Source organism: Mangifera indica, chromosome 15 (assembly GCF_011075055.1).
Source record: "Mangifera indica cultivar Alphonso chromosome 15, CATAS_Mindica_2.1, whole genome shotgun sequence".
NCBI lineage: Eukaryota > Viridiplantae > Streptophyta > Magnoliopsida > Sapindales > Anacardiaceae > Mangifera > Mangifera indica.
Genome location: NC_058151.1, coordinates 2,917,409 through 2,930,095, shown reverse-complemented (window position 1 = coordinate 2,930,095; position 12,687 = coordinate 2,917,409). Strand labels below are relative to the sequence as shown.

Genomic DNA, 12,687 nt, shown 5'->3' with positions numbered 1-12,687 from the left:
ATTTAATGGAGATTAGACTCAGATTAGATTTAATCAGATGTAAAAAACGATTAAAGCCATCATTGATGATAAAAAATTGAAGAAGACGAGATAAGTAGAATCTAATAAGAGTGAAGGTGAGAAAGAAAATACTAAGGCTCCCGTCAATAATCTTCTCCCTTGCCATGTAACAGTTTTCACTAATAGAAATAATTGACTGTTGAAGGTTAAGAAATTAGATTTTTCAAGCCTTGAGGGTCGGACAGTCAGTTTATCAGAGTTTGGGTGGCCTTTGAAAGTTGGCAGTGGATTCTTTACATGTGACGTGTCACAGCCACGTTCACCCAAGTTTGAGAAGGCAGCTTGTTGGCCACACGATGATTTAAACGGCTAACCTACCTGCTCCGTATGAGAGCAACAATTAACAAAATTAAGAGACGTCTAGACTCTAGACAGCTGCGGCGGGCGTGTGGTTTTGACTTTTGGATCATTCAATGGCGTCAATTTTGAGCATGGTGGCTGCGCCTGGATTCTGTTACAGCAAATCACCGATGGTGGGAGCAGCTACTGTAACGGCGAGGCCTAGGCGCCTGGTGGTTGTGAGGGCGGAGGGTCAGGGTATAAATCCAGATATCAGGAAGGCAGAAGAGAAGGTGGTGGATTCCGTTGTCGTCACAGAACTCTCTAAGCCTCTCACCGCTTATTGCAGGTGGTTGGGATACATGTTTTAAATTTATTTTTGGAAAATTGCTAGAATCATGTTTTTGACCTTTCATCAACATATTTCCATCATTTTTCTGTTGAAATATAGAATTGAAAATCTTCACACAGAGAGTACCCAAATTAATTATATTGAGAGTTGGCAGTGTTTACAAGACTAATAAATTATTCACCAACCGTATGATGATGCTTCTCTTGCCTTTTGTGTGTGTGTGTGTGTGTGTGTTCTAATTTCCCTGTTTTCTATGCTGAATGTTTGATAATTTGTGTTCGTGTGTAGATGTTGGAGGTCAGGAACATTTCCTCTGTGTGATGGATCACATGTAAAGCACAACAAAGCTACTGGGGATAATGTTGGGCCTTTGCTTTTGAAGAAGCAGTAACACTATTTCTCTATTTGCTTTCTCAGAGCTATTGAGTTATTCTTCTTGTTTGGCTTATTTAAACTTATTATGAACTACTGAATGGTTTGCCCAATTGTACTTTGGCCTACATTCATTGAGTCTTTCCTTGTTTTCCAATTGATCAACCTAGATTATCTTGTACTACGCACAACACAAAGAAAACTCATAAATTTGTCTTCTAAATTACATGAATCATTTTAGGATGCATAATCTATTAGATTTGTTGAAAACCACCACTGTTTTTAGAACAGTCTTGTAGGTATAAAGGTGTAAACTGGTTTGGGCTGGCTTATTTCTGTATATGACACTTGCTTTGTGTCATGGCCCTAAGGAATCATGCAGTCTTAGTGTACAAATGGTGGTGCTTGGCTTGAAGAAAGCCTAAAAACAAACAATCAAGAAAATATGAAGAACTTAGAAAGCAAGAGATAAAGAGAAGACTCTCTTGTATTATTAAGGTTCTCAAAATAAAACAGTGCTGGGAATTAATTTTACCATAAAACTTGTTAGCTTTATATAAGAATTTACAAGTAAAACTGACAATCTAGATCTTTACAAATTGAATAGATTGGACGACCAAGATTAATCGTATAAGATAAGAATTATGATCCTATCATGTTGCATATACTATTAAAGAATATTTTGGAGCATCTGGAAAGCTTCTAAGCATAATCTTGTAGTACTCTTTGTATCCTGGTCTCCCATCATGGATTAGGCCTAATGGATCCTTGAATTTGGACTGAACGTGACATTCTGCCCACTTATTTGTGTGACATCCTCATCATCCTCCCAAAGTTGCTCTCTTTCGTGAGCTCTAGTCACATAGTCTTGCCCCCATGTGGACTTTGTGATATCACTCAGTGGCTTCATCTTTCATTGGTTGCACCGAACTTCAATGAATTGTATGAGACATTGATTTAGCTGTTGTAGACATGATGTATGGACTAGGGGTAAGCAAGTTTAGGTATCTTATTATTGAAAAAAAAATAAAAACCGCATCAGAACTAAAATTGGTCGGTTCCTAAGATCTAGGAATTGGAACAGATCAAAATGGGTTTCCACTCGAAACTTAGTCAGTTGGTTTCGGTTCCTCTGTATAGTATTCTCGAAAAGGTAAAAAACTCAACAAATAGATAATTAAAGGCTTTGAGATTTGCGAATGAATAGACAAACAAATCAATATAAAAGTCGTGAATTATGAGTTTTAATAAGCAACACGTTAACATCAAAATCGAGCTGTCAAACTACTTTCAAAAGACAAAAACAAAAATTAGATGACAAAATTCTCGCCAACCACAGTTATGATGCAAGAAGAGAACTACTAACAAATGAGATCAGAGTTAAAACCTTTTGATTTTTGAAAGAACTAGCAAAAACACTCAACCAAGCAAAACACTTCACTATAGTCATGATGTCGATGGCTTAAATGTCCGCAACGGCCCTAAAGAATTGTGACATTTCTTCTTAACCATCTTCATTACTCTTCCAAATTCTCCTCCATGATTTGAGAAAGTTGCGCCACCATTGAAGGAGAGATAATTCACCCAATCTCCAACTTCGCCATTTTAAAACAAGTACTTATTCTGAAAGTTTTTGATCGATTTCCCCTATTTATTCACCTCCAAATTCTTCATTTTATCAGAACTTCTTCCTTTAACTCCCTTCCACTTGCCCTACCACTTTGTGCACTTCTTCCTTTTCATCACTCAAAGCCGAGAATCTCCAATGCCAAATTAAAAACTCAAGAAAATTGAAAACATAGAATAACGTGAAGATGATGATGGTCAGATGACTATTTGAGTTTGGGGAAATCGATTTTATGGTAACAAATGGCTGCTACCTTTTTCCAAATTGCCTAGTCTACTTGAGATTCTTCCAAGCCCCATTTGATCTCATCAACTTTTTCCTAATACTTGGCTAATGTTTCAAACATTTTTCCCTTAAAAGCTTTGGTGAAATCTGTGTTTTCCCAAAATTGTTTTGTGAACCTTCTGTCAATGACATCAAGTGTAGATTTGCAAACTTCTCCAACTGGGTCTTTGTGGATTGGCAGAACTCTTTTAACTGTGTCTCTTACTTACCATCAACTTCCTCTACAAATTGTTCTAGCTGATGTTGTGTATCAAGAACATCAACAAGGCCTAGCTCTATCTTAACCAGTTTGATCTGCACTGATCCTAATGCATCGAGAGATCTTGAGTGGCCACGGGGATTTTATTCTTGCTTATATGCCTCCTCTTGCACCAAACTTGTATAAGTCATGTTGCTTTCATTAACCACGGTTCTTCCTTCTTGAGTTCTGACCCTTGCTTTGCTACCAATTATAAAGAACTTAGAAAATATAAAGAACTTAGAAAGAAATAGATGAAGGAAAAACTCTCTTGTATTATTAAAGCTCATAATATAATATAATATTTGGAATGAATATAATCCTTAGTAGTGGCTAGTTTTATAATATAGGAGTTTACAAGTAGATTTGATGGTCTAGTTTTGTATGAACCCAATAGGTTGGATGCCCAATATTAATTTTATTTAAATAAGAATCTTAATCTTATTACTTACTTAAGTACTATTTCGACTCAAATCTCTCATTATGAATTGGATTTAATACAATATTAATTTTGAGTTAGATGTGACACTTGTTAGTATGTCACCTTAAAAAATAGGATGTTAGATAAAAACAGATTTGAGTCAAACTAAATTTAAATAAAAACTAATTTAAATTCAATTTGAATTTTAAACAAGCTTGACTTTTTAAATTGTTGAAGTAGAAGTATCATCATAAAAAACAGAAGAAGAATTGTTGGCGTGTCAGCTTTTCAGTCCGGCTATGTCAGCACGATGAGAAGGTTTGAGCCAAGCTAAATTGAAGGTAAATTTTCTTCAATTAGAACTCGCTCATTTGTGCGGAACATCGATCCAAACTTCAGCGGCTTGGATTAGATCAATTCACCTCTAGTGTTAGGTGTTGGAGGGGTGTTTTTTTACAAAAAATGTTGGTTTTGTCGGGCCTGAGATGACTAAATCTAAACAAATCCATCTCAATGTGCTGTGCTGGGCCTACCCACAATGGGCTAGGCTTGGCAAAACAGGTTTTTACTTGTGGGTATCAGAAAAAAAGGGTACGAGTTACTAGTTTTGGACCTGTATCCGTAATTACTCTTTTTTTATGTGTGAATCAGGTATACCTCAAGTAGAAAACAAAAATTAACAAACATATTGTTTTGCCTTTACATAGTATAATCAGAGACATGGTTTCTTCCTTTTTTGTTTGTTTTAGTGGTTGATGCTTGGACTAATTCTCAGGTTATACCGTTTCCTTTTCCACTAAGGAGGGAGGGAAAGGTAATAAACTGGTTATGGTGATTGAGGTTTATTATTTAATATTTTGGTTCTTAAAGTGAATCTATCAAAGAGTGTTGTGGTAGTTCTTTAAATGGGAAAATTGTATCTTTTGCTAATAGTTTCATCCTTTTAGGAGGTAATCTCAAGACCTTGGAGTTTTGGGTTTCTGGTTGCGGAGAGTTTAGAAAGAAGATTGGAAGGGTGGAAGACTTTAGTGTAATTAGTGTTACCTAGTCTGCCAGTACACCAGTTGTAATTTTTTCGAATACTTGAAATGGTGGCTAGAAGGATTGAGAAGATGAGAGATTCTTTTGGGGCAGGTTTTGAACAAAGGATATGATGACTTTGTTTTTAGCTAAGCATATGATAACTAAGGGCGTATGGGCTGGTTATTCTTTAGCTTCTTTATCTTCATTGTTCTACTTTCGAGTGGCTTTTCCCTTGTAGCAAAATAGAAATGCCAAGGAAGATAGAAACACAACAGATAGCTCTTTTCTGCTGCCTATCATGCCCTTATATTTATTGAAGTTATTTTTCCTACATCATTTGTCTTTTACCTGACAAAGTCAAAAAAGAAACTTTACATCTGTTGTTGTTTCACTGATTTTGAGCCTGTAATTCTAAACTGTTGCCTGATCCTTTTATTCCTGTTCTTTATGCTGGGTTTTACATCACATTGTTCCTAATGAGATCTGATTTCTAAGCACAAGTACTTGGTGCCACAAGATTAGCAATCTTTTCTTTAGAACTATGAACAAACACTTCTGCAAAGTAGATGCTTCCCCTCGTTTACTGATGATATTAATGGGAGACCTTATGGACATTTATTGCGGGTATGGATTCATACAAATCTTATTACCTGTATAGAACTACCCACTTTTTGGATCCATACCGGATTTATCCATTCCTGCAATGACCTGGTACATACCCGCCCAGTCTACAACGACCCTTAGTCTGAGTTGATAATTGGTTAGTTGGAGACTGGTCAATTTAGTAGACGAGTGAAGGTTGAAAGTTTGTTAACTTTACTGGATTGTAAATTTCCTGATACTTCTTTAATATCTTGTTCATGGTGCTGTTACTCTATCTGGGTTTTGTGATTTTCAACCAGGAATTCCTTGGGCAACCAACACGCAGGTACAAACCCTTAACAATTTCCACTTGTATTATTCCCTTAAAACTTATTGGCCACAAAGCTGCTGGATTCTTTCTTGCTTGCTTGCTTCACCATGGGGGCAAGAACCACTGACTGTGAGATAGTTTTATTCATTACATAAATTTAGATGGCGAAACTAGCAGACCAAATGAGTAAATGATGGAAGATAACTAAGTATTCATGTGAGTTCATGTGCACACTTGGTTTTCAGTGGATTGCCAAATCAACAATATCTGTCTAACTGAGATTTTTTTAATGAAATTCACGTTTACACCATTACCATTAAGCTCTTGACTTGAGGGAACTTTATACATGGCTATGAATTAGGACAACTGTAATTTATACTAGGGTTTGGATTTCCTATCATTATTATAATGATCACTTATTGCAAATATTATTTTTAAACTATAAAACTATGTGTACTTACTTTGAGTATATAAATAAATACGTATTTATATATGTTATCATATAATTGGATGATTTTAAATTAAAGATAAAATAACATTCAATTATGTAATGACACACGTAAGCCAATACCTATTAGTGTACATCGCATACAATGATCAATGTTTTCGGAATTAGACCAAACGTCAACATGGTGGATGGGACACTCTAATCCAACCGATAGTCAGATTAATTGATCAGTTTCGAATTAATTAATTGTTTGAAAATAATATTTAAAACAATGCGATATAATTTATTATTAAATATAAAATCTTAATCATTTTATTATCAAAACAAACTTAGTTTGATGGTATACTCAGTCTAATAGAATAATTCAGATAGTTTAATTCAGTTTAACTCTAAAAACGATTTTTATATTAATCAAAATTGTTTTAATTGGTGAATTTTAATTCAATCAATAAAATCAATGGGTCTGAGCTAGAGATGTCAATGGGACGGGTCGAGTCGGGCCCAAGACCTAAACAGTAACAAGCCTTCGGGCTGGGCTGGGCCATTGAAATATAAAGGTCTGACCCATATAATAACGTGTCTTAATCGGGCCGGATTGGGCTTTAATCGGGTCGGGCCGGCCCATTTAATCAATTTTTTTTAAAAAATTTTAATTAAACTTTTTTAACATAATTTTTTTTCAATTATTAAAACCGATAACAGTATCTCGAATATTTTGTTTATAATCTCTCACTTGTGGCGGAGGAATACCGTAGTTATATGATGAAAAATATTATAAATTGATAACATAGTACAAATAAATTAATTTACATACGGTATAAATTACAAAACATAAATAAAATATATCTACTCATCTTCTATATTTAAATCTCTGAATTCTTAAAAAATAAATAATTATTATTTGTGAATTTAGATATTTTATAATATTTTATAATTATAAAATAAAAATAAAAATGAAATTATAAATATAAAGAATTATTATTTACGAATTTAGATATTTTTCGAAAGAGAGTTAATGAGATTGAAAATATAATGAAATAATTGAAATTGAGTGATTAAAAGATTTATAAATAAAAGTGAAAATAAAAGAAAATAAAATAGATTTATTAAATTTTTTTTTTTTAAATTATGTAGAGGCTTCTGCCTGGCAGAAGCAGGCCAAGGCAGAAGCAAAAATTGCTTCTGATGCCTTTTGCTTATGCCGCCCAAGAAAAAAAAAATTATAAATAGTATCAGGCCGGAGCGGGCCAACCCATGGGCCTAATATTAAAGTTATCGAGTCGGTTTTTTTTGTGCTTCGAACTGGGCCTCCATTTGACGTGTCTAGTCTGAGCCATTTTTAGAACCATGGCAATAATCACTAATTATGTTTTTACAAAATTTTAATTATGTTTTGAGTATTCTTGAAAAGAGAGAGAGGGAGGAGAAATTCTAGAAATACCTTCCACTCAAGCAAAGCAAGGCATCAAAGAAGAAATTTGAAATTATAGTTGGATTCCAAAGAACCTACAAAGCAATGATTAGACGAGGAAAAAAGATTAAAGTATTAATTAAACCCCACTGAGAATTTAGGCTTGATCTGGTCAATCAGCCGCGTTTGAGTTTATGAATCGTAGACAGCTGAATTGGTGCTTTGAAAAGAAAGACGCTTGGTTAGAGTCAGATCTGATCTTAAGGGATTAGCTATTTTAAATTTAAATTTTATAAGTTAAAACGTGTTTTTGATAATTTAAAATTTTTATTATTGATTTAATTAATTTTATTTTTTTATTTTTAAATAAAATTATATATATATATTACTTTTATCTTTTTACTTAAATGAGATAAAAATAAATAAATAAAAATAATTATTATATTTAGATAAAAATAATAAAAAAATGTTAATATATTATTTTATTTAAATGTAATTATTTTAAAATATTTTTATATTATTTGATATAATAATTAAAAATAAAATATTTTTATCCTAAAAAAATTAATAAATAAATATATAGTTATAATAAATCAAAATTATTTTAATAATTTTTTAATACCTAAGATAAAAATGATAATCAGATTATCTTTTATATTATCTATTACATTAATAAAAGATTACTAAAATATTTTATTATTTAAAAATTAAATAAAATAATATAAATAATAAAAAATAAATTATCAGAATAATCTTTATAAGTCGATAATCAAACATCTTCTTAAAATTTTGTATAATAAATAATTAATTTTATAATCACTAAATCAAATAATTTAAAAATCTCATTTTAATTTAACTTTAACAAGCATGAATCCAAACTATTTTGGGACACTAATTAGGGATTTAAAGCTTGACCGGAGGTGGAATAAAAATAAAAGCAGAGCGATGTGCCCCATAATTACAATTTACAACGTTTCATACATAACATATATCTGAAGAAATCGTTTTAGAATTAAAAAAAGAAAACGCTACAAATAAGGTTGGATTCAAATAGAATTGAGTTTGAGCTTGATTCGATTTATATATAGTTAAGTTTGAGCTCATCAAGCTCATAAAAGTCAAGTTTAAAATTGATTCGAATTTAATTTAACTCATTTTTTGTTATTAAAATAATATTATTTTAATATATATTTATCAAAATGATGTTATTTTATATCAAAATTTTTAATTGAAAAATTTAATGAGTAGCTCAAGTTCAAACTCAACTAAACTCATATAAGACTGACTCATTTTAAACTCGTTTGAGTTAAACTCCATTCGAATCTAACTTTTACTACAAAAGATTAAATATTATTCGTCCTCTTCCTCTCTTTCCTTTGACAAAAAATGTGGTGAGGTGGATATTCAACAACAATTTTAAAAATAAAAAATATATATAATACTAAATTTAATGAAGTCAACTGTTATGTTCGTTTCAGGGCCAACATAATTTTTAATAACAAGATGAAAATGGCACGCGTCCTCTTAGTACGGCGCCATGCAGTTACTTGAAGATTTAGGCATGTCCCTTACTGCATCCACTCTCCTGTCCTTTTTCTCTTTTTCCGGCGATCAGATGGGATTTTATGTAGGCCAACGGACTTATTATTCCCATAAAAAATATGTTATTTTTTTGAGTTTTTATTTTTTAATTTAAAATTTTTTATTTATCTATTTATAATAAGTAAATTTATTAATTTTAAAAATAAAATCATTATTTTATATATAATATCAAAAATAAATTTAAATTTTTTTAAATGTTAAAAAATAATAATTTTTTAAAATTTTAAAAATTAATAATTCTTTAAATAAAGTTTTAATATGTGATATTTTTTTGTTAGGATTTATTTTAGAAAGATGATATCTTTGTTTTTGTCTTTTTAATTTTAGAGAAAAGATATCATTAGAAAGAAAAAAAAAAGTTAAAAGAAAAAGATTATCAGCGATAATATTAAAATTTAAAAATTAAACTTTAAAGAGAGAAATATTATTTTTTAAAATTTAATATAATAATAAAATAATGAGTTTTTAAAATTTAAAAAAAATAAAATTTTAAAAGATGAAAACTTTATTAATTTTAATTAATAATAAATGTGTAAATAAAATTTTTAAAATTAGTTGATAAAAATTCACAAAAATAGCAAAGTTTGGGTGGATACAGGCTGTTTGGCCTTTTATTTATCTTTTTTTTTTTTTTTATTGTCCCTAGGATTTTGAAATAATGTTTAATTCATGAAATGCACATTAAAATCCTTGCTGTCGGTGGATCAAAAACTGTCAATAATTATTATTATTATTATTTTTTAAAACTTATGCTTTTTTGCCGTGCAAGAATCAAAATATTCAACTTTGGAATTCCTAAAAGTGATTGCGATTTTTTTTACCCTCCTGATGTTTCCACAAAAGCCATGTTTGTATCGTATATCATGATTTCAATTGAAATTCAATTTTCTACTATCCCAGTGAAGAAAATTTTTTTTTAATGGAATTGAAAAAAGGGATAGACATTGAGATAGGAACGAAAAGTATTTTTGTAATAAAAATAAATCAGAGACAAAGATATATATATATATATATATATTCCCTCTCCACTCTTTTTTTGTTGTTATTTTTATTTTTTTTATATTAATATTTTTATTAAATATTATCTTTTATCTATTCTTCTAAATTTGAATAATATTTTATCATCTAAAATTAGATGATAAAGATCGTTCTTCGTGATCCTTTAAAGTTGAAGATGGAAAATTAACGAAAAGAGTTTGCTGTCAATTAGAATGATAATGGTAAAAAAAAAGAAGCAAATTTTAAAGGTGAATTTTAAATTTTTTAAACTTTAAAGGTGGATTGAAGTGTTAGTTTTCAAAATTTAGGAGAGAAAAATGATTAAAATTTTAAAGTTTATAGGTAAAATAATGATTTTATCTTTATCTCTAACTAAAAATTTATATGACAATTAATTTATGAATAAATGTTTAAATTTTTCACGTGTGAGTTTTAGGTAAAGGTAAAATTTGCGTGGATATACTCCTCTTCCCTAATATTTATTTATATATAATTTAATGCATTTAATAACTCTTGATTCCCATTGTAGTTTCAATTAAAAAATTACAGTTGTAATTTGACCTATTCATGCAAGCCACTTATCACATCATTCATTCGCAATCATGTGATCATTCTTGATGTTCATTGAATGGGTCCTGCTTTGCGATCATCACCACACTGATTCAGCCACCCTGTCCAGCGGTAACCAAAGCTATCAAACATGAAAAACTCATCCATGTTTCCCATAAAACGACAACACAATGTTGTCGGCGAGTACCTCGTGGACCTTTTAGAAGGGTCCACCAGAGTCGCCTTCTTCTTTCATTACAGCTAGCTGCGCCTTCACTGGACGCCACCGCTCTCTCTTCACCGCCTTTTATAATGACTTCGACGCCCCCTCCGTTTATGGGCAGCATGTACGGGTCACTTTCATTTGCTGAAACGTTGTCGTTGAACCTAACAGGTGTCCGGCAGTTGTACTAGGAATGTGCACAGTGGTACACGTGTGATTGAACGCCGTCGTCGGTCAACATTTTGACAATATTATTTTGGGTAAAATATTGTGGAAGTCTGAATTTGAGTACTTACAAAATTAGTTTCGGAGATTTTATAATATAAGATTTGTTAAGGTGTGCCGCAATTGACGTCATTCATTTTGAACTTTATATTATAACAATGTATACACAACTGTCATTCATTTTTGTTTCAACGGAAAAAATGTCAGCTACATTTTAATTCAACATTATTTTCATAACTGGCTGCTGACAATAAATAACTTAATATTAAGGTCAAATGAATTATTCTCATCCAAAGATTATTTTTTTATTAAGGTTTTTTTCATTATTTTTTTAAAATCTAAATATTCATTTTTAGAATATTAAAGTTAATTAAATTCATTAATTTTAAAATTTTATCTTATTTTTTCTTATAAATCATAAAAACTAATAATTTTTCTTATACTTAAATTCTAAAAAGTTATATATTTCTCCTCTAAGATTTCAAATTTTTAGTAAAATTTTAGGTGAACGGCAGCTTCTCTAATGCTCTCCTTGCGATATCTCTCCCTCTTCAACATTGTCTCTCTTTTCTAACTATTTCTCTCAGCACTGCTCATTCTTTTGGACAACAAACTAGATGAATCATTTTTCGTCTGAATGATTTATCATCATCCAAACAAGACGAAGATGATTCATCTGGTTTATTATCCAAACGAATGAGCAACGTTGAGAGAGATGATTGAAAAGAAGAGATAACATCAAAGAGGGAAAGATATTGCAGGGAGAGTGCTAGATAAGTCGTCATTTGTCAAAAAATTCACTGAAAAAATGAAACATTCAAAAAAATATGTAACTTTTCAAAATTTAAATATGAAAAAAATTGTTAATTTTTAAAATTTAAGAGAGAAAAATGAAATAAAAATTTATTTTCTTTAATATTACTGTTTAAATAATAATTTTAATTTTAGATAAAACAAATTTAGTTAAATTTAATATTTTATAAATAAAAATTTAAGTTTTTCAAAAATATTAAATAAAAACTTGAGAAAAGAATAAATTTGGGGTGAAAATAAGTCCTTTGACCTAATATTAACGTAAACAATCTAATGACTATCAATATTCATATATTTGTGAAGTGGACATAATCTAAAATAATCCTAGTTTAAATAGGTTTTATTCTATGTAATCTCTGATTATTCATAAATAATTAAATACATTTAAAGTGTCATTATTAGAAATTTAGAAATGGTAACTAAATTGAAAAGAATTTTGCCAAATCATAATTTAAACTCTGTTAATAAAATTAAATAGTAAAATTATCATTTTCCCCAGGCCCCCCAATCATAAAAAAACTAATCTCCTTCAAGTGAATCCCATTTCCCACCCAAGGTTTAATCTAAGATACTTTTCCACCCTTAATTTGTATAAATAACACTTGATCACCAACACAAAATTAAACTTTGTTAATAAAATTCAATAGTAAAATTATTATTTTTCTCCTACTATTTCATTTTTCTAAAAATTATTATATAATATTAAATTAAAATAATCATTTAAATATGTAAATAAGTAATATTATATGCATAAATAATGAGTATAAATTTAAGTATAAAAGATAATATTATACTATATGATTAAATATTATTTTATTTTTAAATTAAAAATCAATAAATCATATGA

General features: G+C 30.0%; 1 protein-coding gene across 1 annotated transcript; it reads left to right on the top strand.

Moving 5' to 3' along the window:
• Nucleotides 1–355: 355 nt before the first annotated feature.
• LOC123197429 (CDGSH iron-sulfur domain-containing protein NEET) lies at nucleotides 356–1,286 on the top strand. Its single transcript, XM_044611737.1, has 2 exons — nucleotides 356–688; nucleotides 980–1,286. Exons 1-2 carry the CDS (start codon nucleotides 474–476, stop codon nucleotides 1,080–1,082), a joined length of 318 nt encoding a protein of 105 aa, XP_044467672.1. The 5' UTR covers nucleotides 356–473; the 3' UTR covers nucleotides 1,083–1,286.
• Nucleotides 1,287–12,687: the final 11,401 nt, after the last annotated feature.

Excerpts from the sequence above, each read along its gene's own strand:
- LOC123197429 (XM_044611737.1), top strand. The coding sequence starts at position 474 with ATGGCGTCAATTTTGAGCATGGTGGCTGCGCCTGGATTCTGTTACAGC. Across the intron at positions 689-979 it reads CCTCTCACCGCTTATTGCAG|ATGTTGGAGGTCAGGAACAT; the intron begins GTGGTTGGGATA and ends GTTCGTGTGTAG.